This window comes from Polistes canadensis, unplaced genomic scaffold (genome assembly GCF_001313835.1).
Source record: "Polistes canadensis isolate GaletaPanama2010 unplaced genomic scaffold, ASM131383v1 scaffold_12, whole genome shotgun sequence".
NCBI classification, from domain to species: domain Eukaryota; kingdom Metazoa; phylum Arthropoda; class Insecta; order Hymenoptera; family Vespidae; genus Polistes; species Polistes canadensis.
Window position 1 is genome coordinate 1,361,237 of NW_014569559.1, and position 27,242 is coordinate 1,388,478.

Here is a 27,242-nt window from a genome sequence, read left to right on the forward strand (position 1 = left end):
ACACTTATTACCAATCAATTACTTACCGAATCGTTCGAAAACAATGTTAAATATTTTGACATGTTAAATATATGAAATTAAATTTAAGGTATAGTCGAGTAAATAAAAAATGTTCAAAATCCCGTAATAATGAGGTAAAGTATCTCCGTGGAAATTCTATTGCACGAACACACCGAAGTAATAATACCCTATAAAGATTTAAGGGCTTACATGAATTCATTTTTCTTTCTTTTATTCTCTTTTTCTCTTTCTCTTTCTCTACATTTTTAATCAAAAATTTCTTCTTTTTCTTTTCACCTTATCTTAGATTTTTCCGATATTATATAATTTGAAGAACATTTAATAAAATATGTTGATTAAAACAATCGTTAGAAAAATGTGTTATTAAATATTTTAACAATATACTTCCACTACGATCCACGAAAAATTCTGTACTTTTGTGAACACTTTTGATGATGATAATAAGCTTTAGTAAAAGAGAACATACTATCATAAACAGATTTATGATTGGATACACTAACTACATTCAAAGCTACATATATTTGATGGAAATCCAAAAGAAAATGATGAAATATGCAATGAAAAAATTAACGTCAAGCACATACTAATAGATTGCACCAAATACATCAATGAAAAAATAAGATACAGAATTCTAGAAGACTTGAAAATTGCTCTTTCACTCAGGAAACATCAAATTAACATTATTAATCATTTTTTAAAGACAATCAATATATCTTGAAATATATATATATATATATATATATATATATATATATATATGTATCGTTACATATCACTAATGATCTTGCTATTGATGCTACTATAAACTGGTAATAAAAAATATACTTAATAATCTTACTTACTTGTACTATCATATTTCATATTTTCTCTCAGAATAAAAATATCCCTTATAAAAGACGAATATTATTATTTCTTTTTTTTTTTTTCTTTTTCACGGAAGTACAAAATGTGTTGCTTAAACGAATGTTACTTTTATACTAAACGTTTAAATATAAATTTGCATTAAAACTATCGACCTATTACCCCCCTCCCTCTCCCCCTCCCCCCACTCTGCTCATTGAATATTTTAAATATTTTATTGAATTCCATACGATCGGATATTATTTTATTTTAATTTCCCATGTTGAAGAAAGAGAAAGTTTTCACGATGTTCGAAGATACGAATTTAAACGAAGATGAATGATACATACATATACATATACATATATATATATATTATTTCATTTTTATTTTATTATATTTTTTGTTATTTTTTATATATTATATAATCTTTTATATATTTTTATATATTTAACGAATATATTGGGGGGGGATACTTTTCTCGATTTTAATTAAAGTTAAAATATATATATATATATATATACACATAAAAAAAAAAGTATATAAGATGCTATCTTTAAAATATATCAAACTAGCTTGTAATATGGAGCTTTCTGCCAAGGCCAACTACGCAACAAGACCTACTTTATAAGACTTCTTTCGACAGACAGGTATAGTTGAATCGATTCAATTTATCATCGAGCAACTTTTTCTTTCCCACTCTTTCACTCATTCTTATGAATTTTGTTATATTGCTTAAAAAATGAATTCATTTATTTCGTTAAGATATATATATATTGATATTAATAAATATTTCAATAAAATACGAAAAAAAAAAAAAGAGGAGCAAACGATAAAACGATTACATATTTCTATAAGGACACACGTTATACGAACATTTGTATACGTACAAATGAAAATACCTGTTATATAAAAGAATATTAATCGAAACGAAAATGCGGATACATAATTTCCGGCAAGGGAGGAAATTATATTTACGTTCGATAATAATGCCTTTTAACGAAGATCGTTAATAATGCTAGTTTCTTCCTAGGATATTAGCTAGACTATTTCTAAATACACATATTATACATATTATAAATACATATATAAACATGTGTATACATATATATTATTATAGATTCATATATTATATTACAAAATGTTTACTTTATAATAGAACAAAATATTTGAAATATTTGATAAATGATATTTAAATTATAAAGTTATCGATTAATTTTACAACAAAAAATAAACAACAATTAAACAAAATCCCATCAACGAAATAAATCTTGTTTATATCAATTACCAAAAGTTAAACTTGCGTTTCAAAGCCCGAACAAGGTGAGTTGTGTATCGTAAAGATGGAAGGGTAGTGGTGGTGGTGGGAATGTTGGGTACATCGGAGTAGGAAGAGAAAGAGGATAAGGGGGTGGGAGTGAGGAGTGAGAATAAGGGTAAGGGTAAGGGTAAGGGTAAGGGTAAGAGAGAGACAGAGAATAAGAGGAGAGCTTTCGCTGGAGCTTTCACGATTGTGAGTTTACGGTGGTGGTGTCAGTCGTGCGGTGCTTCTCGACGGTGTTACGCAAGTTTTCAATGTAAAATAAAGAAAGAAAGAAAAAAAATAACAATAATAATATAACAAAATAGAAAACTTTTGTGACGTGTTATAAAATTTTAATTTTAACGGCGTGAATGAGATCAAACTTATTTGATAATTAGATAAATAGATAAATCGAAATATAAATCTCATAATAAATCAAATCAAATCAACGTTTAATATTTGAACGGAATAAATTATTTCTTGTTGTATTTTTTTTGTTTTGTTTATTATTATTATTTATTATATTTGTTGCGATAATGAAATCACGAACTCGCGATTGAAAATTATTATTATTATTATTATTAAAAACAAAAGAAGAAGAAGAAGAATCAAAAGGGGGGTTGATAGTTTTGTAATCAGTGAACACCATGGTGGATAAATTGCACGATTACGAAGGCTTTGCCGGTAGAATTCACAATGTTCGGGATAAAGTCAAAGAGAGATGGGATATTTTTAAAGAATGGAAAAACAGTGTACCATTGGATCAAGGATTACCAGGTGTTTTGAATCATCTTCGTGGTCCTCCCAAATTGGAAAGAACTTTGGATGATTATGCTCATATTTACAGGTACTTATGATGAAATATATCGTGTATCCTTCGGTTATATTTTTAAAGAAAATATAAAAAAAATAAAATAAAATATCCATAGAAAAAAAACACGACGAGAATTGATAAGGGTATCGGCGGCCGTCATGGGAATTGAATTTTCCTACGCAGCTGAGACCGCATTCGTTTCGCCAACTTTATTAAAAATCGGTGTGGATCATCAACACATGACCTTGGTTTGGGCTTTGAGCCCTCTCGTCGGTTTCTTCGTAACCCCAATCTTGGGTAGCGTAAGCGATCGTTGCAGATTAAAATACGGGAGAAGACGACCGTTCATACTTTTGTTAGCAATCGGAGTTTTAATAGGTGAATTATCAATTAATTATGTAAAATTTAATTTAATTAAATTCACCAAAAAAAAAAGAAAAAAACAATCGATTCAACTTCCGAGAGATTTAACATTAGATTTACGGATTGAGTTAATTTGACTCGTTAAAAATTTAATTATTATATATATATAAAACTTAAATATTATTTTTTTAAAATATATGTTGGTTTTTAATTACTTAATGAAATATACGTAAATATATTAATTCCTCCCCCCTTCTATTCAACTCTTCATTCAAACAATCTTTGTAAATTATTAAAAAAAAAGTAATGAACATAACATCCGTAAATTTAATGTTAAATAATCGAATTAATTGAAAAAATGATTATCTCATTTCGTTTCACCTGTCAGGATTAATTTTGGTGCCTAACGGCGAGGACATGGGATATGCGTTCGGTGACATTCCATCATGGAACAATCAAACGATCCCATTAGGTCATAGAACTACGGCTAAATTATCTAAGGATGATGATGATAATCCATTGACGATTAAACCATCCTCCCATTCATGGGGTATATTTTTTACGATTTTGGGCACGGTTTTACTTGATTTCGACGCTGATGCTTGTCAAAGCCCAGCCAGAGCTTATCTTCTTGACGTTACTATACCTGGTAAGATAATCTAACACACACACACACACATTAGGGGGGATAGATTAATAATTATTATTTATTACACGCGTTATATATAAAGATAAATTATTAATTATTTAAATATGTATATGTGAAAAATAGAGGACCATGCCAAAGGATTAAGTACGTTCACCATAATGGCAGGACTTGGTGGTTTTATGGGATACGGATTAGGTGGTATCAATTGGGATGCTACTGCAATTGGTGTTATGTTAGGTGGACACCTTCACGCTACTTTCACATTGATCACTATTATTTTTATAATATGCGTTGCTTGTACTATCACGAGTTTCAAAGAGATTCCATTGGAAGTACTCGAAAGGGATCAATATCAACAAATTCAGGAAGAAAAGGTTAATTGTTAATATCTTTTTAAAAGTTAATATCTTGTTAAATTCTATTTTTTCTTGTTTTTTTTTTTTTAGATCGAAGAATCCAAGAGAAACGAGTACGATAAAATAACTAACGAAGAATGTACTTCTTACGGAGCTGTTGATAACGAACAAGACATTAACGTGAACAAAAATGATGTGAGTGATTTATTGAGAATTATTATTTGGAAAATAATTTGTGATCGTAGTATTATATTATTTTATAGGAATTCGTTTTAAAACCACTCCCGGTACAAGAATCGATCAAAAGACCTGGTGAAGCACCGATGATACCTGATATACCCACCACCACCACCACCACCACCACCACCATCACCAACAACATTCAAGACCCTAATCATATAACATACGATATGAATGGTGTTCAATCTGATCCTAAAGTTTCATTGAGAGAATATCTTCTTTCTATTGTTTATATGCCTTATAGTCTTCGAATGGTTTGTTTGACCAATCTTTTCTGTTGGATGTCACACGTATGCTACTCTTTATATTTCACCGATTTCGTTGGCGAAGCTGTTTACGGTGGTAATCCTCAGGTTAAGAATTTCATTGTCATTTTTTAATTTATTCGTTAATTCGATTTCTTACGAATCGGGAAGAAAACAAATTTTGTGATTGAATAATATTATATTTAAAAAGAACAACGAAAAATTTGTGATTAAAATATATAGAATTTGTTTATCATAATATAATATATATCTTATGAGAAATATTTGTTATATTTAAATCAATGATTTTTATTTGTAGGCTCCCGATGGCACGAAAGAACGAGAATTATACGAAAGTGGTGTTCGTTTTGGATGTTGGGGAATGTCAATGTATTCTTTATCTTGTTCATGTTATTCGTTGATCATTGAAAAATTAATAAAACGTTACAAGTTAGTTAAACAATTTCATTTAAAACAAAAATAAAGTCCCTCGAGAGAACAATTGATAATATTGATTTGTTATTTTTCAGAGCTCGCAAAGTATACATTTGTGGACTATTGTTTTACAGTATAGGAATGATGTTAATGGCTATAGTAAAACATCCAGCTGGTGTGATAATATTTTCTTGGACAGCTGGTGTCATGTATTCCACATTATTTACAATGCCTTATTTGTTAGTTGCACATTATCATGCTTCCTCGACGGTGAGTAAAACAAATATTATATTATTTCTGTTTATCTTTATATAGAAAAATAATAAATAAATAATCCAAAATAAAATATTGAATTTTCGTAGTTCGAAGTTACGTTCGAAGGAGAAGCTATACAAAGTGGTACCGTTCGTGGTCTTGGTACTGACATAGCAATTGTTTCTTCCATGGTCTTCTTAGCACAGTTTCTTCTTTCTTGTTGTCTTGGAACTATAGTTAGTGTATCTGGTACAACAACAGCTGTTGTATGCGTTGCAAGCACTTTAGCAGCTTGTGGTGCCATTTCAGCTACTCAAATAATGTACCTGGATCTTTAAAAATAAAATCAAATATGATAACGACAAAATAAAAAATAAACAATAAAAAAGAAAAGAGACGCAATAAAGCGAACTATCAAATCCAAAGGACCAACAAATAAAAAATTAAATATATATATATATATACTTCATGATCAAAAATGTTTCGTTAACATATTCGCAATAACGTCGCTTAATTTGTATAATATTTGTCGCGTACTGTACATTACTATAGCACAAAACGATTTTAAAATGATCTTGAAACATAGAGAAGTATTTTCAAATTTCAATTGAAGTAATTGTTAAATCGTAAAACATACTATATATGCTATAGGATAGTTAATCAGATGCTGCTTTTACGAGAAAGAGAGAAAGAAAAAAAGAGAAAGAGAGAGAGAGAAACGCGAAACGAACTTTTAGAGTTATTGAAATATTTATATTTTTAAGAGATCTTATAATATGAATAATTAAAAATATATCTCTTCTCGTAAATCGATGGGTTTATTACTTCGTATTGCAAATTTGTAATGCAGCACGAACCTTCGACGTCAGGGTCTCGCTTAATTTCTCTATTTGTCGTTGAACGTACGAATTGTCGTCTAATAAACCCTTGTATATATAAATAAATATTATAAATAAGTTAATGTAAAAAAAAAATTTATTTGAAAAAAAGAAAAAAAAAAAAAAGAGAAGAAAAGAAAAGAAATAGACGAAAAATTGAAACTCAATAAAAATTGTCTGGATATACTTGAACGATCTCGTATTCTTTGTTATTGCAAAATACTGGAAAGGAAAAAAATATTCCTTCGTTAACGCCATAAGAATTGTCAGAGTATACACCCATACAAGTCCAATCATTGTTTTCCGTTCCATGCCACAATATTTTGCAGTGTTCGGCAAGTGCATACGCAAGGGATCTGCTGTACAAAGATCTATTCGACGTATTTTGCAGTATCTAATTTACGAAGAAGAAATGTTTCATCACACGTTGACAAATATTTTCTAACGCATCTATTATCTCTATCGTCACGATTAAGTGAATTATATTAATTAATATACGATTTTTTTAACATACCAGTGGCAAATCGATTTTTAACCATACGTGTAAACAATCATTAATAATTATATCATTATTAAAATATACGTATCTGCAATCGGGAAAGGTAAGTTTATTATTGGTACCCCATATGATAATATTTTTAATTTGATCGACACGACAACCAGTTCGTGCTGCTATCTACAAATGAAACTTTTATTGTGTGTGATATAATAAGAAAAATAATGAATCATAACTATATTAGTACAGTTATAAAATAATAAAGTAAAGCTAACATGAGCAGCGCAGATTTTCATGTTAAAGTTGGACAAAGAGGTGACATTTTTTTTAGGAATAGATTTAGCGTAATGCGAAATAATAGTTGCAGATATGTTTCCTAGAACAATTACTTTGACGTCTTTCTTAGCATACCTTTCTATGATTTCACCCTAAAATAAATGTCATATTTATAAGATAAAATTTATATTACAATATCGAATATAAATTAATCGGTACGTGAAATTTCGAAGCTAAAGAACACTCTTCGAAAAATGTATCCTCGTTTTCTTCGTCCAGGAATTCATATCCTCTCGCTAATCCGATACAAAATACAATATCAGCGTTTTTAAAAGCTACAGATGGTTCGTGCGTACAAATAATTCCTATGTATATCGAAGATAAAAAAAAAAGAAAAAAAGTAAAAACATTTAGAAAAATATATATATATATATATGAAATTAAAGTAAAAAAATTGGTCAAAATGCAAACTACCGTCTAACTGATCCGAACTAAATTCCGTAAGTTCTATTACAACGCTTTCTAAAAATAATGCTTTCTCAAAGATTTCATAAGCAATTAAATAAATCAATTGATTATCACCAAATATTTTGTTAGAAAGAATACGATACATGAGAGTGAGTGCGATTTCTGTGCTTGCTTCGGTAACCACAACTCGTAAAACATTACGATCATTAGATGAAGAAGAATGATAGAAGACAATATTTTCATCATCCACGTCGTTGGTTACAAAATCCATGACATTTATATCTCTGTCTGAAGTAATTTGAATATATATATGTGCATTGAATCTTAGTGACGTTTGACAAGAACAAAAAAAAATAGTAACAACGAGATTATATCTTTGACGTTATTGCACCATTCTTCAGACCTATCATACGTAACAAAAACAAAAAAATGAAAAAAAAAAAAAGAAAAGCCAAGCAAAATAAATAACTTTTATTTGTTTCATCGCGTAATTGAATTTATTCGCCAATTATGTGCGAAGATTATTAATAGCCTTTTCCAAAACGTCTTTTCTAATACGAGGATAATCAGGATTTTGTCTTAATACTTCGTTGCAAGCTTCTATAGCATCAGCATAAGATTTTCCTTTCAAACAACAATAAGCTAATTTGTAACCAATCGATAATTTAGATTTACCACCGAATTTCCATGCTTGAGCATATCGCACCGAAGCCTCCCGATAATTTTGATCTTTTTCAGCAATATAACCGGACAATTCGTGTGCTCTGACGCATGTAGCATTGTGTTGCAAAACGCGTTTAAGCAGTTCGTTCGCTAAATCGTATTTGCTCGATTGAACATAAATATCTGCCAAGAGTAACCAACATCTCTCCAAATATTCGGCATCCTCGAAAGTCCAAACGTTTTTGCTAACACGTTTGAGATGATTTCGGGCGCGTGGGGTTTGTTTTAATAAAATGTGTGCCATCGCCATGCCCAAGGCTGGTCCAACGTGATCTCTGAGTGTTTCTTGACTAGCTAGATTCGTACAATCCTGTAAAGCTTTCTCGATGTTTGATTTTTGTTTAGTAGCAAGAAGAAAGAAGTTACCGAGAAGCCTATGCGTCAACATCTCATGCTGACTTCCTCTCGGATTTAATTCCTAATAAAACGAATTTTAAAAATATTGATTTCTATTTTTTTTTTAATTATTTTCTTATAATATCTACCTGTAATAAACGATAAGCAGTTTTCAAGGCCATTGTCCTTGAATCTTGATATTCCATATCTTCGTCATTGAAAGCTTCATTGGACAACGAAGAATCGTCGTCAGGATCTAAGCAAATTTCTATCATATTATAAATAGCTTGTTGACCCCATTCAGGATCACGTCTCGCATAATTAAAATTTCTAAGAGCCGAATTTAATCTTCCCATTCTCCAATCTAATAAGCCAGTGCAGTAATAAAAACCTGCCTCCACATTGTTAGATCCCATTGCTGTTTGCGCTAGATCAAGCCATTCACTTAAATCATCTATACTTCCTATATAAGAAATATATTTTTAAACAAATATATTTAATATATTATTTAATTAAATTCAATAATTATAAGGAATAATAATATAACACCTGTCCTGCGAGAAACTTCTATCAATCTAGCTAATGCCGTCCAATACATTGGTTTTTGTAATAATAATTGCCGAAAATGAAATGCTGCAGTTTCAAAATCAACTTTTCTAAATGCAAGATCGGCCATCATAACAGATGCAGCCTCGTTATTTGGATCAGCTTTTAAAAGAGTAGTACATGTTTGAGCACATCTGTCCAAATTATTTATCTAAAAATTATAATACTCCTTATTGTCAAATTAACATTTTTTTTTTATAAATTCAATAGATATATATATCTCTCTCTCTCTCTTCTTTCTTAATGGGTATTTATAAAATTATTAAAAAATATAATAACCTGCATGTATAACTTTGCTAATGATAGCAAAGCTTTAATATCAGCTGGTTTATGATTTAAAGCTTCCTTATAATGTAATATTGCTTGATCATAATCTCTTATAGCAGATGCATGGTCTGCCATTGTCATGCATATGTTCGCTATTACATATTTTTGTTCTACTGTACTCGAAACCATAGTAAGGCGTTGTATATACCTTGTTTGACTTTCCTTAGCTTCTTTTAACACCGAGAGTGCTGCTTGTATGTTGCCAGCTTTTTCACGGACTTTCGCGAGTAAGAGTAATTGCTGTCCTCGACTTTCTAAATTTTCCAAATCTGATTCAAATCGAGCACCTGAAGAGTTATTATTACTATTATTATTATATTACCTGAAAAATTATTATTACTATTATTTCCTTATTACATTAGTCATAAAAAATATACTTAATTCTCAATTCTTCCACCAAAGTAGCTTCAGCTTTGTCGTATTGTTTCATTTTAATAAACAATCTTGCAAGATCTAATTTTAAATCCTTACATTCAGCTTGTTTTATAATGTCTTTATAATAATTAACAGCCTTCATATACTGATGAGTTTTTATCAATGCCTTTCCCATTTTATTTGCTATAATTGCCTTATCTTTTGGATCTTGATTTAAAGCTTGTTCATAGGCTTCTATGGCTCTTTCTGGTTCTTGTATAGAAATATACGCATCGCCAAGCATACCATACGTCTTAGGACCAGGACAGTGTTCTACTAATTCTCTAAAACAGGTCGATATATATACTGATATAGAAAAAATTATATTCTATAAAAAAAAATTAGAATATTATTAAAGTAAAATAAAAGCATACCTAAAACATTTAGCGAATGCTTGCCTATCTTTTTTATATTTTAAATGTATTTGAGCCAATTTCGTATGAGCTTGTACATAATAAGGTTCATCTGGTTTTACTTTTGCTAAATGTTCTATTGCTTTTTCCAATTCTCCCATTTCCAAATACAAGTCTGCATATCCTATTGTGGATTTGCTTTCCTCTGCAGTACCTTGAAGTTCTATTATCGCATCTTCCATCAATGCTAAAGCTTCGCTGAATTGTTTCATTTTACTATACGCAGAGATTAATTCAAGATACAACATCGCTTTCTCTTGTATAGAAATTTTCTTAATTTCCGTTATATTTTTATTTTGTTTTAAACCCGCACACAACATAGCTAATTCAAAACTTTGTATACAACTTTCAAGATCTCCATTCTCTTTTTGTATAATACCATTGACCATGTGATAAATTGGATCATCTCTGATCTTAAAATTGTAACTCAAACCAACTTCAAGACTTTGTAAAGCTAATTGGTAATTATCTTGATATGCCAAAATCTGTGCCATTAATAAATGTCCCTGCGCATTTGTAGAATCGATAGTATCCAAAAGTTTTGTTAATATTGTTTGAGCTTCTTCCAACTTTCCGCTTTGCATTTTAATCTTACTTAATATTAACAATACGTTGCTTAAACCAGGGCATGATTCAGCAACTTTTTCTAATAAATCTAAAAGTGGTTCTTTTTCTGTTTCATAGCTTCCTTTACTCATGGACGATGTATCATAAACAGAATAAGTTAAACGTTGTTTTCCAATTTCCACACATAAATCAGGATTTAAATTTGTTAAGTATTCGTATCCATAAGGAACGTACTCGCAATCCTTTAATAAAACTTTTGCTGCCATGTTTAAATACTGAAGTCCTTTTTTTTGATCATCATCACAAATTATCGATGACATAAACAATAATTTAGCACTTACAGAGCTTGACTGAATCTCCATTAAAAAATCAATTTGTTGTCTGGCCAAAACTCGAGCATTTGCAGAATTATCTAACAACTGACAATGCGCCAAACCTATCAGAGCTGGGAAAGATGATTCCTCTATACGTACATTATTCCTATACCAATGTTCAGCTTCTTTTATTTTTCCCAATAAAACATACAGATTGCCAAGTTCGACCATTAATTCTCCACAATTGGAATTCTGTTGTAACATTTTATCAGTTACTTTGCATAATTCCATTAATATATTTTCATTTCCACACACTATGCATGAAAATAATTGTATGTTTTTGATCAAAAGATCAATATTTTTTCCTTCAACAAGAATTAAACTTCTCAAAAATAATTGCAAATGTTTTAAACTTTCGCCGTATTCTCCATCTTTACAAAGTGCAACGACGCAATGAGCTTTTATCGCATCTAAATTATTAGGATCTATCGTTAATATTCTATTAGCAGTTTCGAGTACTTGTTCCCAATCTTTCATAGCTAATTGATTAAATAATTTTTCTACCAGTGGAAAGCTTAATTTGGGATAATGCACTATTAATGAATTCAATATCGATATTGCACCTGTATAATCTCTGCAGTGTTGTTTATATCTTGCTGTACCTATGAGAGCGTTAAAATGTTTACTATGTGTTTTTAAAACTGTGTCGAAATAATCTATCTTCGTATGATTATCATCATTTGGTATGTACAATTCTACCCAACCCTTTGCCAATAGGACATTTACATCAACAGAATTAACTTTATATGCTCTGTCAGCATAATCTTTAGCTTTATCAATCTTTTTGTACAATAGTAATACCAAAGCAGATAATGATAACGCAGTGGCTGATGCTTTTCTTCTTTCATCTCTGATTTTTATATCGATTTGCATTATAGTCGATTTGTCTGTATTTGCATTTACTTTATGCGCCAAACTCTGTATAAGCAAACTTGGCAATAAGACTTCTGAATTGTTAATTAAATTGTTACTTTCTTTAATAGCATCGTGTATCCTTCCATTTAATAAATAGGCAAGACTAAACAGGAGTTTCAAATGATCGCTTGTTGGATAAGTATCGCATGCCTGTTTTACATGATTAAGCATTCCATTGTAATAAGACTGATAGCACAACCACTCGATCCATGTTATATATTCTTGCTCTTCCATCTTATTGATTCTAGGTCTTTAATTAATGAAACAAATTCACAATTGAATACAACTTTTAAAAGAGTTTCTTCGTATCCCTTTTCTTCTCTTATGTTCCTTTATTATATAGAAAGAAAAAACATTTGTATATCTAAAATATATCTTACGACATAATTGTTCTTAATAAATGAAAATGAAATAATACCTTTGTAAATTGATATTTTTAAATTAATCATACAATAGTTTTATTTTTGGTTTTTGATATTTAAATGAATCATAAATGGTGTATTATTACTATACTAATATAAATCATTATTCTATACATCTTCTCTATAAAATCTAACGATAAATAGTTTGATTTATATTAAGTTAAAATGAAAATACTGTAATTAATTTTATTCAAGGTTAATGTACATGCATTCGTGTGCATCGTATAAAACAGTTGCTAAGCAACGTTAAATAAAAACATTGTTATATACGTGTTTTATGTTTTTGGTTATGTTTAATTTATTCTCTCTGGAGGAACTATATTATTATGTTTTTATTTAAAATATATAATTTATATGCACTACATACTTAACAATTTTATTCAATAGAGTTTTAGTTTTGTATTAAAATTTATTTGAATTTCTAAGCCCGGGTAAATGAGGAGAACAGTCATTGGTCAAATAATTTTTAAACCTGAATGTATATGTATGCATATGAAAATTATAATGTTTTCTCTTAAACTTCTATATTTTTATGGATATAAGTTAATGAAAAATAAATATGTATGATTTTAAGCTTTTTTTATTTCACAACTTGAAATTAAATTTAATAAATCCTATACTGAAAATATAATACTACGTTTACTTACTAGGTAAGGTAGATTTTACTTTACCAATGACACTAAACCAAATGGCTGAAATTTATAGGAATGTCAATGTTGCATTTAATATCTGATAGATTAATAAATCATATTGCTTCCAAAGTTAATAAAATAAAATAAATAAAAAATTTTTTTTTAATAATCTAAATTAAGTGACATTTTTTATATTTATATTTGTAGGAAATAATAGAATCTTCTAAACAATAACAAATGTTAATCTTGAGAAATAATTTCAACATGAAGATAAACTTATTTCTCTGCAGTATATTACTGATTCTCACTATATCAAGTGCAAATAATTCTAATGAGAATAAAAAGAAATCATGGCGTGATAAAGATATAAGAGATATGAATGACGCAGATTTGGAACATCTATTGGACCAATGGGAGGTTTGACAATTGTTTAAAATATTAAGTTTTCATTTTTAATTGCTTTGTCTTGTGAGAACAATTCATATAATAATTATATATATTATATTGTCACACATATTATTGCTACGTTGTAGGAAAATGAAGAACCTCTGCCACCGGATGAACTTCCTGAACACCTTAGACCAAGTCCAAAAATAGATTTATCAAAGGTAATCAATTAGTATCTATTATTTGTAATATCGTAACACTTTTGTTAACAACGATCATGCAAAAATGAATGTCAAATGTTTTGGAATTTATTAGATAGATGTTTCTAATCCTGATAATGTTCTCAAAATGACAAAAAAAGGTAAAGGTGTTATGATGTTTGTGGATGTAAGGGAAGATCTTTCAGAAGAACAAGCTGGTGTTATAATGCGCATTTGGCAAACTAGTTTACAAAACAATCATATCATAGCAGAAAGGTAATCTTTGCTTGTAAATAAGTATCATAACTTATATTTACAAAAGATAATTTGTATAATTATTTTAGATATTCGATTGATCCTAAACGATCAGTCTTTTTATTCCGAGAAGGATCTCAAGCTGTTGACGCTAAGAATTATTTACTAGAACAACCAGAGTTATCTCACGTTACCCTTGAAGGACAAACATATTATAGAGATAAGAGTAAAAATCAAGGAAACAAGAAAACAAATCATAAAGTAAAAAAGTCAGAATTATAAAATATTAACAAAATCATTTCAAATGAATCTATTAAAAAGTTGGATTCTTCTATTTCTTTTTTGTCTTACCAACAAAAATGCGCAAATTATTTTGAACGATATATTTTTATAACTTAAATATAATATCTATATGTTTTTTTTATAACAAAAGAAAAAAAAAAGAGATAAATTTTGTTAACAAATTATTTCTCATTGACGTATCCTATAAAATGTCATAAGGAAAAATGAATAAATAGCATATATCAATGACAATTATAAATAATTGAATCCTTTCATTATAATAGACCACTATAATTGGTTCGCGCATGAGATGCTACATAGATACAATATTTGCAATATAATTCTATGCGTATACTACTATATATAGTAACTATTATTGCAATAAGGTAAGAATCTGAAGATGACTGTGTTTGTGCAATGCGTACACTTGAATTGCAGTGTCTCGTTCAGTTGGGACTGTCACAGTAGAAAAGATACTCAATAGGAAAATACTTTTAAAAATCAACAATTTATGGAATGTAAAATCAATCATTTTATTAGATCGTATCTAACGTAATATGGAAACTATGAAAATAAATATACTGGAAGAAATTGGAAGAACATATGTGTCATAGTTATAACCATGTAATACAGATCATACTATTCTACAATCAAAATTTCTTATAAGCACAAACAGTTAATCATATTTAAATTATTTTTCATTATATAGTATAGAAAATAACAAATCTTTTTATAGAGAGCATTTTAATATATTAATAACAGTGAGACTCATATAACGGTAAAATGAGATTAATCACTTACTTAAACTAGATTTACTGATTGTAGGATCAGCTTGTGCATTATTCATAGCTTTTGCTTCTCTTTGCAACTCTTTTACTACCGTAGCAAGAGCATAAGGGTTAACCCCATTTTCGCACAGCCGTACGCAAATACTTAACGTTGCTGGATCTAAGTTTGTATTGAGTAATTTAGAAATTTGATACAATGTTTGGAACGTTTTACGAGCTGCATTTACCTGATGATTTACAGGTTCTGGCATGCTGGCTCGATTTTGTTCCTTGCTAAAAAATAATATCAATTTTAGTCTTTAAATCTAATTGAAATAATAAGTTTAATTACGATTATTATAATTATTGATATATTAGTAATACAATTTTTGTTCTACGCGTATTAAGAAAAAATAGGAAACATTATTATTACTCACTCTCCCGTGTTAGACAGTTTTGTGCATATAATATAAACACATTTATAAAATATAAATACTATTTTTGGTGAATACAAAGATTCATAAGTTTATCTTTATTGCTTCTTATCAGTATATTTTTTTTTAACGAACATAGAAATATAATTTATAAGTTAGCCATTTAGTTAGAAAGTTGTATAAACAATAGAAAGAGAGATGCTCTGATCAAAGAATATATAAAAACATAGAAGCTCACACGTCCACTTTTTGCCTAACCACATTAATCTTAGTTACTAGCCTGAAAACCAGTGGGCGAAAGTAGCTACTTAAAGCAAAGACGGAACAATACAATCAATGAAAACAGTATTCATTGATAGTATATGATAGTATACGATATATTCTTTAGTGTTTTTAATTGCTTCATTTTAAAACACATATAATTGCATTTCTGAAGGCACACACACGTTTATACACTAAAAATTAAAAATAATTATTTCAAATTCTATTACAATATAAATATACTATGTATACTATTATAAAGAATATATCATATACTATCATATACTATCAAAGAATACTGTTTTCCTTGATAGGATTAGTATTATTCATCGATAGCTGCAGCTGCAACTCGCATTATCTAATCGAAGCATTATCGATACCTTGCATTTCTCGATACCTTGCATATTTTCGATGGTAAATCTAACCTCACTCTTTAAGAGTTCGTTTGTTTACATGTGGCTTTAACAAATTATCGGATAAATAGGAAAATGACATTAGGAGAATTTGAAATGACATAGGAGAATTAGAAAATAATGTGTAGTGTTTTATTTAGTTAAAGATATATGGAAGTATTAAATAATTAAACTTACGTTACGTGATATAAGCAAAGTATAATTTAGAATAACCTACGTTCTCCAGTGTAGAAATCGTCTGTCTACGTTTATACGTTACGTTATATTCTTTATTAATTGTTGTATTTATAACAACAAGAACAACGTGTAATACGTTGTATTTATTATTAATCTTTATTACACGTGTGTACATTCTTTTAATTTAAATAAGAATAATGATGGAACAATTGCAAACAGCATTAACAGCAATTAAAGTGTTACGATCTAGTGTTGGACAAGTTTTTGATTCTCTTGCAAATGGGTTACGAGCCGATCACGGAGAAGATAATAAAGAATCCAAATATTTGTTAGAGTTGCAAGAATTATTGACAACGGTTAACGTTAATTTAAGGTTTATATTGAATTTATTTGTGAGTTAATTAATAAACAAAGTGGGGATAATTATTCATGTAATGTATACAAATTTGATAGGGATGTAGAACAAGCAGTTAGTAGTTTGAATCCACCACCTGGTCCATTTAATTTGGCTAGCACGACTTATCTTAGTCAGGAAACGACACAGGAAAGACAAGCACTTTATGGTTCTCTTGTTAATAGTTATAAATGGACAGATAAAGTTCACGAGTACAGTAATGCTGCTCAAACATTATTGAATCAGAATTCGTTAAAGAGATCTTATACGAATACAAGTAGAGCAAAAAGAGGTAGAGTTCAAACTAGTAATCACAATGTACCTCCGCAGTAAGTAAAGTCTCATTTATAATGATTACATATTTTAAATTGATCAGATTTATAGCATAAGAAAGATTATTTACATGTTGCTTAAAGACAAGTGGATTCCATGATAGCAACCTTTGATCGATTATTTAACGATATGACTGTATCTGTATCTCGACCATTTGCATCAAATGCAGTATTACACGTTACGTTAGGACACGTCTTAAAGGCAGTAATAGCTTTTAAAGGTGTAATGATTGAATGGGTTGTTGTAAAAGGTTATGGAGAAAGAATGGATTTATGGACAGAATCGAGGCATAAAGTTTTTAGAAAAGTAACAGAAAATGCTCATGCAGCTATGTTACATTTTTATTCACCTGCACTTCCTGAATTAGCTGTACGATCATTTATGGTAATATCAATATTTTTTAATAATAACAACTCATAATGTTTCTCACAGATAAAGTAAAAAATCGTGAAAGAGCATAGAAAAATGATAAATAAGTTATTAATAAGAATGTGTACAAATTTGTGGTATCTTATTTATTTTGTAGACTTGGTTTCATAGTTTAATCAATTTATTCAGTGAACCATGCAAACGTTGTGGACTACATCTACACAGTGCTTTACCTCCAACATGGAGAGATTTTCGTACTTTAGAACCATATCATCAGGAATGTAAACCATAATAATGAATGATGTCAAGGTATTTTTGGTCATTTTTATAAGAAGGAAATATTTACTATAGCATTGACTATATAGAGTAACGATATTTTAAATAATTTATAAATCTTTACTTTTTTGTATACAAATACTTCATAAAGAAGTAAAAAAAATTTGATTCACTAACCTTAGTTTTGAATATATATATATATATATATATATTAATATTAAATAAATGTCAATGTGTTTTGAAAGAAATATTATTATCTATGAATTTTTCTAGGTCCCTTGACACTATAATGTTGCATATTGAAGAAGTAATTAATTAATTCTATATTATATTGTAAAAGTTCATATATTTAAATATATTTATTAATAAAATCTGAGAATATCGTGTTGTTCCTTGTAAAATGTATATATTCTATGGGAGGTAATCGCAGTGTAAAGAGAAGAGAGGTAATATATTTCAAAACCTGGAATATTATGCTTCAAACGCTTCTTCTATCTATTATAGTGTGAATACAATAAAGGTATAAATGAAACATTTTCACAGAGAATATAAGGGCATTTATAAAAAGAACTTAATTATACAATACTTAACAAATGTGAAATTTGAAATAGTAAAAAGTAACATTGCAAAATATAAATGCATTTAATTTGCAATTTTAAGACGTCTGATCGTAATTCGATCATTATTTTGATTTAACCGAAGCCAGAAGAAAGAGCAAAATGAATAATCGTCTGTCTAGATTAAAGGAGCCTTTATCAAAAAGAAGATAAATATACTATTGACAGATTGTGGAATTGGAACTTGGCATTTTTTTAGCGGATAAACACTTACGGCTGTACTAACTTTTAAGTATAATATACAAATGAGCAGGCATAAATGTTTTTGTTTTTGAATATAATAGCTCTGCATTTTCAGTGATTTCCTTTTGTATATCCTATGTATGTATACCACTCTTAATATCATACGCTAGGTAGTTTTATATAATACTAATTAGTATCATATGTAAATATAAGTACTTTTCACATAACTGTACACATTCACATTTGGAATATTGGCACTCCGTTAAGAGTGCAAGTCGTTAAAGTGGCAGTGAACTTATTTTACAAATCGTTATTGTGATCGCTCACTTTTATGGACTCTTGCAAGTATTTCATCGTAAGGCTCTATGTACGTTGCAATATTCAATTGAGCATAAATACGCGTCGTTGACTCGAAACTATTTATGCGATCGTTCTACCTCGTCTATCGAGTTTTATCGAATTCATAATAAGTGCGTAATATATATTAAGTCGTTCGCTAAAAACGAATATCAACGAATTTAATCGTTATCACGTATAATATATCACTTTCCGATCGTCCAACTTCTTGATTATGCGAAATATTAAGTGCGCCAACGTGTTTTTTTACGTAGATTTCAAGCAATTCTTCTTATTTTTTTTTTTTCTTTTTTCTTCTTTTTTTTCTCTCTTCTTCCTCTTGTCAATAGTATGTGTGTATGTGTGTGTGTGTGTATGTGTATGTAGACTGTACTTTATTATTATTTGTATATAAGTGCAATTTTTAAGATATTTCTTATAATTTCGGTGCAATCTTAAATCAAAGTGACGGTAGAAATGTTTACGACAACGAACACTTAACGACACTTTTTCTTTTTTTTTTTTTTTTTTTTTTAATCCCTTTTTTTTATGGTTAATTTTTTTTCTGCTTTATCTTCGAACATTGTGAACACATAACGCGGAATGTTCTTTTTTGGTAAATAGATAGAATAATTAATCTCTAATGAGAGATTTGAATATGTCTGTCATGAACAAATTTAATGTGGTGTATACTTTTTTCCGATAATTTGACCAAGTGGAATCCTTGTACAAGATACAGAAACGCTTTAATTAACGTATCTCATAATGATGTATATATCTACGCGTGCAAAATTATTAATGTAGGATTATTATTTATCCAATGATTCGCGCGCGCGCGAAGGAAGTAAAACAAATTGTCATAAAAAGTCGCATTTAACGTTGAATTTACGATCGAAGACGCATATCTAGTTTGAGCCAAAGCAATTGCAACAATACGAGATAATTCAATAACCATTGTCACTTTAAAAATAATCATTATTTTTTATTTTATGAGAAAAAAGAAATTGCTCGAAATAAAGTTACGTCATTTCAAAAGGGAATACATCTCTGACAACGAAAAGAATTATTCTTTTTCCAGGACATTAATATTTTTTTGTACACCATTTAGAATTATAAAAAAAGTATCGAAGTACAGTGTCGAAAAATGATTAATTCGTACAAGTATTCAGATAAATGTTTGATGATTCGCGCAACTTATTACTCCTGTAACGAGTAATATCTTTTTTGAAAATTAAAAATTGAAAATTGGATCAATAGTGTTTCGAATGGCACCAGGAGAAAAAATCTATTTGTGAAAATAATTCTTTACATCGTCAGACGCGTATACACCTTGAAATAATGTACATTTTATTCTAACGATAATATTTTTTTTTTCCATAAAAAGCCGAAAATGATGTATAAATATTTAAAGTAATAATAGTTATTAAACCATCCTGTATATGTATGTATGTTCCTTACAGGTTCATCATCATCATCATCATCGTGTATTTTTCTGTCTCTGTGTCTGTATATATATTTTTCTTTTTTCATAAGCTTGTAATGATTTAAAAAATGGATATGCTAGCAATACTCGGTCCGTAATTATTGTACAGCCATTAGACGTGAGTAAAAAGACGTACAATTTCGTCCGTCCCGATCACACGTTTCTCTTACAACTCTTTTTGAGGTTTGTTCCTCGATCGTTTTGCTTTTTTTTTTTTTTTTTTTTTTTTTTTTTTTTTTTTTTTTTCCGTCTTCTGCTTGAAAAAAAAACGTTTTTTTTTTTTTTTTTTTTTTTTTTTCTTTTTATTTAATTTTATTAGCTCGATACGTAACGCTACTAACTACTTAATTACTAATAACCTTTATACGTGTATATGCACCTAGCCTAAAATATCATTAATTAGTAGTAATGTTGAATTTGATAATATCATCGCACGTAAATGCAAGGAAATCCTACTTTTAGCGGTCTTATCTTCGGTTCATGTTGATTTTTTATTGCCTTTTTCACTGTTTTTTTTTTTGTTTTTGTTTTGTTGTCTTTTCTATATGTATGGACTGCTTAAGATTAAAAGTTTTTTTCTTTCTTGCTTTTTTTTTTTTGTTCTTTTTTTTTTTTTTACTCTTTATCTTTTTCTTTAAATTACACCGTGCAGTAATGCACACACTGCGTCCGAAGTTTTTTCATTGTTCATTTGTGAGTTAAAAAACTCTGATGAGTGCTATTTCTAAAATACCATACTGCATTTATGCCGTTACATTTCGAAGAGGGTTTTCATTTTCTCAACGTACGAACACGTTCATTTTTTTCTTAGTTTGATTACTATATAAGAAAGATTTGTTTCATTAAGATGTGTTAAGAGTTTGAAGTAGTCAAAAGAATCTGTCTGCTCCTTTCTTCCAACCTATTTACATATTTAATATGTAATTATGCATTAGATAACATTTTTCAAAGAACAAAATAATAGTGTTGTTTATACACACGCGTGACAAATGTGTTTTCTTATTTCTTTTCTTTTTCTTTCTCTTTCTTATCAAGGAAATTGTGTGTAGAGTAATAATACGCGGATATTAAAAATGGTTAGAATATTTTCTTTATAATTATTATGTGCGAATCAATTTTCTTTTTTTTTTTTTTCCAAAAATGATGATCGTCGTATTTTATATTGTATGAGAAATAAAAGAAGAAGAAGAAAAAAGACGAGAAGAAAAAAATAGAATACAAGCAAAAAATACTTCCAATTCGAGATATTTTAAAATAAAACTTATGTCGATTATTATTCTGTGTGCAGCACCGTTTAAATATATTAACGTTATTAATTTTATTTCACCTTCGACAAGCTCGTATTTTTAAACGTAATCATTTTAACGAAGGAACGAGCATGCTGTCGTTGCGAAAAAAAAAACGAGATTATCATACATTTACTTTTACTAATTGAAAGTATACGATAGGGGTATAGTCGAAGTATACAAGTATATACATATTATGTACATGAAATTTTCGAGAGATTTTCTTTTCTTTTCTTTTCTTTTCTATTCTATTCTTTTACCCCGGTTATTCTTCTTTTTAAATATTTTTCTTATTTTCGTATGGTTTTTTTCGATTAAGTTAAAAAGTTCGATGAAGGAATTTAATTAAATGAGACAAGGCGCACGCCTTTTATTTTCCGTTACCGCGGGATTATTCGATCGAAAATAGACCATTGTATTTATTTCGAAGAAATATCGGCTTCTAAGAAACGTTACAAATAAATATATATATATATATATATGTGCTAAAAGCGAGAATCATTTTTCTCTTTCTTTTTTTCTTTTTCTTTTTTTTATTATTATTAATTTTCGCACGACACGCGCCGCTTTAATTAACGCTTTCAGGTTACGTTACGTTACGTAGCGTTTTTTAATTATTCCTATTACTTTTTTCGAGAATATACAAAGTTTTATATATTTATATTATATTTTAATATTTTCGATTATTTTTTTTCCCTTTAAAAAGTGTATATTTTATTTCGTTAAAACATTAAAGTATCTTTTAAGCAAACAATTAATATAACGCGTTTAAATTTGAAATATTTACCGCGGTCCTCATTACTATGGCGCCATCTCTCGAACGCGGGTAAAATTAATTTTTGTGAATGAGAAAAATAAAACAGCTGTAATCGTAAAAAAGAAAAAAGCGGCGCGCGCATACGTGCATAAATTTCAATCGCGATTCTCGACAATAATTATCAATGAGTTTCGCTTGTGTTTTCGATAAGAAGAAAAAAACGATCGTAATTTTTATTGTGCTAGTTCGTTAATGTTGCTTTTTTCGTTGCACGGTAGATCGTAATTTTCCGATCGCAATAATAATAATAATAATAACAATAATAATAATAATAATCGATATATTTATTTTGCGAATATACGCGAATAAATGTGTGTGTATTCAGGAACGATTGTAAAATCTTTCGAAGGAATTATATTTTCTCTCGTATATGTTAGAATCGATATAGTGTGTGTGTGTGTGTGTGTGTTATAATCGTTAAATACAACGTTAGAATCGACGAAGTTCCAAGATAACGATGATATATTATAGAAAAAAAGTTAATACATATTATGTTATGCAAAAAAATCCTGCCGAAATAAATCATACAAAATTTAAGAATCACTCATGAGGTATTTACCATTATGCGTTTATTTTGAAAACGATGAACGATCGAGAGGGAGAGAAAGGGGGAGACGATTGACAGGTGAGAATTGTGGTAAAAGAAAAACACAAAAAAAAAAAAAGAAATGAGGGAGGTTGATGAATAGGGGGTGGAGAGGGATAGGGAAAGACAGAGTTCTCCTCTCGCGCGTAAATATTAATAAAGAAGTATATTAACTTTTTTTTTTTTTTTTATGTTTCCTTCTTCTTGTTATCGCGGATTTATATCGAATATTTTTTCTCCTTCTTCCTCCACCTCCCTTTACCCTTCTCAAACATATAACGCGTCTTAGGCACAAATCACTTATTTCGCGGAAACTGAATTCTCGTTTTTTAATTCATTTTCTTCGATGATTCCCACGCATTGCTGTCATTGGTGGTGACGATGTTGATGTTGATGTTGATGGTGGGTGGTGGTGGATGGTTGGGGCTGGTACCTTTCGATTCGCGGATAATTTACGAGAAAAAAAAAAAAGAAAAAGAAAGAAAAGAAAAGAAAAATGATTTTTTTTTGTCATTACATAATCGTCGTCCATCTTCTCGGTTATCATTTAAAATTCATTTCTTTCTTTCTTTCTTTCTTTTTTTTTTCTTTTTCTTTTTTTCCCCCTCTCGTTAAGGAGATTTCGCGTCTCGTATAATAATTTATAATAATCCTTTAACCGCGTACGTAATTCCATCCGAGATTGTTAGCATTGAAAGCACGAAACAACAAACTGTTCCTCAAATAGACAGCACAAGCTTTGCTACTTTCCGTTATCATCTCGTAAAGTTGACTCTCCAGGTTGTAATTGTTCGTAGTTAATAGCAACGGTAATGGAATAGGATTGTTCATTATCACCAGATTACCAATATTAAGAGGAGTTGTTCCCCATTGTCAGACACCGCTGCTCGGAAAGCGTGGCGGGGGAAGCGGGGGCGGTGGCCTCTCCGGTTGAGCGGGAGCGACGGAAGATCGCTCGGATCCAGCTGCAAACACAACTGCACAATCATATTAATCAGATGGTCTACTGTCTTTTTTTTTAAATTCCTTTTTCTATTTTTTTTTTTTTCTTCTATTTTTCTTTTTTTTTCTTTTTTTTCAAATACTCGATTTATTATTATTATTATTATTATTATTATTAATTTCTTCTCGAGAAATATCACTTTGTTTAAAATGTTATATTTAGATTGCAGCAAGTTGCAAGCATCTAAACAGGAATCGAATACACAACGTATAAAGCCAGGTATTCTCTATTCATTGTGTTCTCTGTATATTTTTTTTTTTTTTTTTTTTAAAATATTTATATATGTGCTTGGATATATCATTAGTTATAATCAACATCTCTTTTATATTATCCATACGACGATGATGAACTTATTATCCAGCACAATATTATTTCTTTAATTTGTTTGTTTGTTTGTTTGTTTGTTTGCTGATTATGTCAATCGATTTTTCCTTCGTTTACACATATACCATACAATCCATATAAGCATAATATAAACAATATTCTTCTTAAATATTTATTTCTACTTTTTTTTTTCTTATGATATTATATTCATGCAATTTTTAAGCACATTTTAATTTACAAATTATAAAAGAGGAAATTATATATATATATTGATGTTTTATAAATTATATTATTCCATTAGTGTAATTTCGAGATAGTAGTAATAGTAGTAGTAGTTAAGCTTTTCGTTTCTCTCCAGATGAATACTATCATTTAGCCAAAAGTTAGAAGAAGAAGAAGAAGTTTGAGTTTTGTTTTTTTTTTTTTTTTTTTTTTTTTTTCAAGTGTAGTTAGACAAATGACATTAAAGAGACACGCGCGCACACGCACACATATGCATCATTCAATATCATTATCAATTCTATAATTAATGTGTCTACGAATGTGTGAATTGTAGCACATAAAGCATAGAATTTTTATATGTATATATATATATATGAATTTCTTTGTAAAATATTCTTTTTATATGATTATATTCAATCTCAATAAAATTATTATGCTATCTGAGGTTATTGTTATTAAAAATAAATAAGATATTATTTTATTTCAATCTATTATATATGGAATCGTAGAAAACAAAATTAATGTAATGTATCGTTATAAATTGATAAAATTTGTTAAATTTAATTTTGATTAGATTTTTTTTTCTTTTTTTTGATTATCTCAATAACCTCAGGTTTTCATAATTAAAATTTATGATTCTAGCAAGACATTAAATTATACAGAATCGTGCAGAGAAGTCAGCTTAAAAACACTTATACGAAAGAAAAAATATTGAAATGCATTACGAAGCAATACCTATTATATATTTCACTGTTGGTTCAATTGTTTATATTGTTATTGGACATACGTTATTACATTATCAAAAATATCAAGCTTTATAAATTGATAAAAAGATTGATTAATGGATTTTTAAATTATCGAACTATTCAACAAAATTTCATTGAAATAATTCAAAGTATTATTTATAATAATCCAATTTGTTAGCAATATTTGAATAATTCGAAACATATATATTATAAATGTAACATTCGAAACAAAAAATATATTTACTTGATAATTCGAATGAAGTTAAATAATTAATAGATAAATGTATCTTCCAGTTGTATTTTTTTTTCTTTTTTCTTTTGGAACATTAAATATATTATTTCATCTTTATAATAGCGATAAAATGATTTATAATTAGTTGTCAAAAACATTTAGAGATACGAAATTCAAAATATCTAATTTTTCATTATAATACACGTATATATTTGATACAGAAGAATATTTAGCAATTATTTAATAATGTACATCGTATTGTTCATTATTCCTTGCTAATTAATTTCTATTGCCAATGTGAAAGGTGGGTTGTATATGAGACTTCGTGTTCTCTGCCATAATAAACAGTACACACATCTTGTAGCAGCGAAGCAGTAATAATATATTATATTTTTCATATAATCAGGATATTTTTCTTCTTTACATTTGTATCATACTGAAAGCAGAAAAATAATGTTTGGCAAATAAATTCCAAAAAAAAAAGAAAAAAAGAAAAAAAAAAAAAACAGAAAAGAAAAGAAAAATAAAAAGAAAAATAAAAAGAAAACGAAACGTTTTAGCAGCAATAATATAGCGGCAAATAAAGAAAATAATTTTTGTTTTTTTTTCCTTTTTTTTTTGTTTTACAAAGATATAAAAGTACAGATGATGATACAATAAAACATGCATAATGATAATAATTAGACAATGTGATATACAAGTGAACAAACAATTCTTATTAATTGCTTTTCATTTTTATATTCCTATAAATATTAATAATAATTTATAACGAAGAATAGAAAAAAAAATAAAAACCATGTATTCAACATTTGTGTTAGATTGAATGATGAAACAATTAAAAAAGAATTGTTCGTCTTGTTAATAGAGAGAAAAGAGAGATACATAAAAAAAACAAAAACTAGAAAAATAGGAAAATGATTGCGATGATCATGTTTGCAGGGTTATTTATGCTTTCGAAGGTTTTTAAGCCTTACATGAATCTGGATGTGGCTTCTCTTCGGCCACCATCAGGGCTGCACTCTCTGCTGGCGGTATGTGTCCCTCTAATGCATTCACACAGTTTAGCATGCTCCTGTAAAACATCACGCGACTTGTCCAAGTTTTCACGTCTTCACAAATTATTATTGATTTCTTTTTTCAGTACTTTTTTCTTTGTGTGTGTTTTTTTTTTTTCTTTTTTCTTTTTTGTTCTCTCTATATATTCCAGATCTTCCTTGAAGGCATCGGATTCAACATGCACTTGATGCTGATTAGATCAAATCTTTCTAATATCCTCCAATTTTAATTTGTCATTATGAATCTTTTATTTGTAATTATTTTAAAAATATAGTTGTGTTCTGATTTATATATATAGATATACATATATATGTATATGTATATATAATTCTGTTGGCAAAATGATATGTGTTCATATAATTTATATTTAATAATTCTTTACATAGTTTTAAATTGAGTAATGAATAATAATGAATAGGAATGAATATAATGTAT

The 27,242-nt window shown here is 28.6% G+C and overlaps 5 protein-coding genes, 1 long non-coding RNA gene and 1 pseudogene across 9 annotated transcripts in view; 3 read left to right on the top strand and 4 right to left on the bottom strand.

The window, feature by feature from the left end:
- The first annotated feature begins 2,362 nt into the window (after positions 1 to 2,362).
- Positions 2,363 to 6,502, top strand: LOC106793274 (proton-associated sugar transporter A-like). The gene is made up of 9 exons (XM_014760076.1): positions 2,363 to 3,011; positions 3,094 to 3,356; positions 3,730 to 3,990; positions 4,114 to 4,364; positions 4,437 to 4,541; positions 4,610 to 4,939; positions 5,151 to 5,281; positions 5,362 to 5,536; positions 5,629 to 6,502. Exons 1-9 carry the CDS (start codon positions 2,812 to 2,814, stop codon positions 5,857 to 5,859), a joined length of 1,947 nt encoding a protein of 648 aa, XP_014615562.1. The 5' UTR covers positions 2,363 to 2,811; the 3' UTR covers positions 5,860 to 6,502.
- Positions 6,503 to 6,555: 53 nt separating this feature from the next.
- Positions 6,556 to 7,922, bottom strand: LOC106793275 (annotated as a pseudogene).
- Positions 7,923 to 7,924: 2 nt separating this feature from the next.
- On the bottom strand, positions 7,925 to 13,033 carry LOC106793273 (tetratricopeptide repeat protein 21B-like). Its single transcript, XM_014760075.1, has 7 exons — positions 12,733 to 13,033; positions 10,420 to 12,644; positions 10,013 to 10,329; positions 9,584 to 9,918; positions 9,248 to 9,455; positions 8,848 to 9,161; positions 7,925 to 8,780 (listed from the first exon to the last, which is right to left on the bottom strand). The coding sequence occupies exons 2-7, from the start codon at positions 12,546 to 12,548 to the stop codon at positions 8,148 to 8,150; spliced, it is 3,936 nt and encodes a 1,311-aa protein (XP_014615561.1). The 5' UTR covers positions 12,549 to 12,644; positions 12,733 to 13,033; the 3' UTR covers positions 7,925 to 8,147.
- Positions 13,034 to 13,400: 367 nt separating this feature from the next.
- LOC106793293 (LDLR chaperone boca) lies at positions 13,401 to 14,739 on the top strand. Of its 2 annotated transcripts, XM_014760101.1 has the most exons (5): positions 13,401 to 13,497; positions 13,576 to 13,785; positions 13,902 to 13,976; positions 14,071 to 14,231; positions 14,300 to 14,739. In XM_014760101.1, exons 2-5 carry the CDS (start codon positions 13,606 to 13,608, stop codon positions 14,490 to 14,492), a joined length of 609 nt encoding a protein of 202 aa, XP_014615587.1. In that variant the 5' UTR covers positions 13,401 to 13,497; positions 13,576 to 13,605; the 3' UTR covers positions 14,493 to 14,739. The 2 variants fall into 2 exon arrangements, with proteins under 2 accessions (XP_014615587.1, XP_014615588.1); XM_014760102.1 differs by lacking the exon at positions 13,401 to 13,497 and having other exon boundaries at positions 13,520 to 13,785.
- A 260-nt stretch (positions 14,740 to 14,999) lies between these two features.
- Positions 15,000 to 16,142, bottom strand: LOC106793294. Its single transcript, XR_001382399.1, has 2 exons — positions 15,697 to 16,142; positions 15,000 to 15,553 (listed from the first exon to the last, which is right to left on the bottom strand). It is a non-coding gene; the product is annotated as an uncharacterized LOC106793294 (long non-coding RNA).
- A 232-nt stretch (positions 16,143 to 16,374) lies between these two features.
- On the top strand, positions 16,375 to 19,691 carry LOC106793208 (mediator of RNA polymerase II transcription subunit 27). Of its 3 annotated transcripts, XR_001382387.1 has the most exons (6): positions 16,375 to 16,917; positions 16,998 to 17,267; positions 17,355 to 17,655; positions 17,798 to 17,949; positions 18,190 to 18,362; positions 18,460 to 19,691. XR_001382387.1 is itself a non-coding variant. In XM_014759959.1 (5 exons), the coding sequence occupies exons 1-4, from the start codon at positions 16,742 to 16,744 to the stop codon at positions 17,930 to 17,932; spliced, it is 882 nt and encodes a 293-aa protein (XP_014615445.1). In that variant the 5' UTR covers positions 16,375 to 16,741; the 3' UTR covers positions 17,933 to 17,949; positions 18,190 to 19,691. The 3 variants fall into 3 exon arrangements, 2 of the variants coding, with proteins under 2 accessions (XP_014615445.1, XP_014615446.1); XM_014759959.1 differs by having other exon boundaries at positions 18,190 to 19,691; XM_014759960.1 differs by lacking the exons at positions 18,190 to 18,362; positions 18,460 to 19,691 and having other exon boundaries at positions 17,830 to 17,918.
- Positions 19,692 to 23,318: 3,627 nt separating this feature from the next.
- Positions 23,319 to 27,242, bottom strand: part of LOC106793209 (glucose transporter type 1) — a gene marked incomplete in the record, with an annotated part of 39,552 nt that continues 35,628 nt past the window's right edge. Inside the window, 2 exon segments of the mRNA XM_014759961.1 lie at positions 23,319 to 24,201; positions 26,726 to 26,820. Of these exon segments, the coding sequence (XP_014615447.1) occupies positions 24,075 to 24,201; positions 26,726 to 26,820 (222 nt within the window).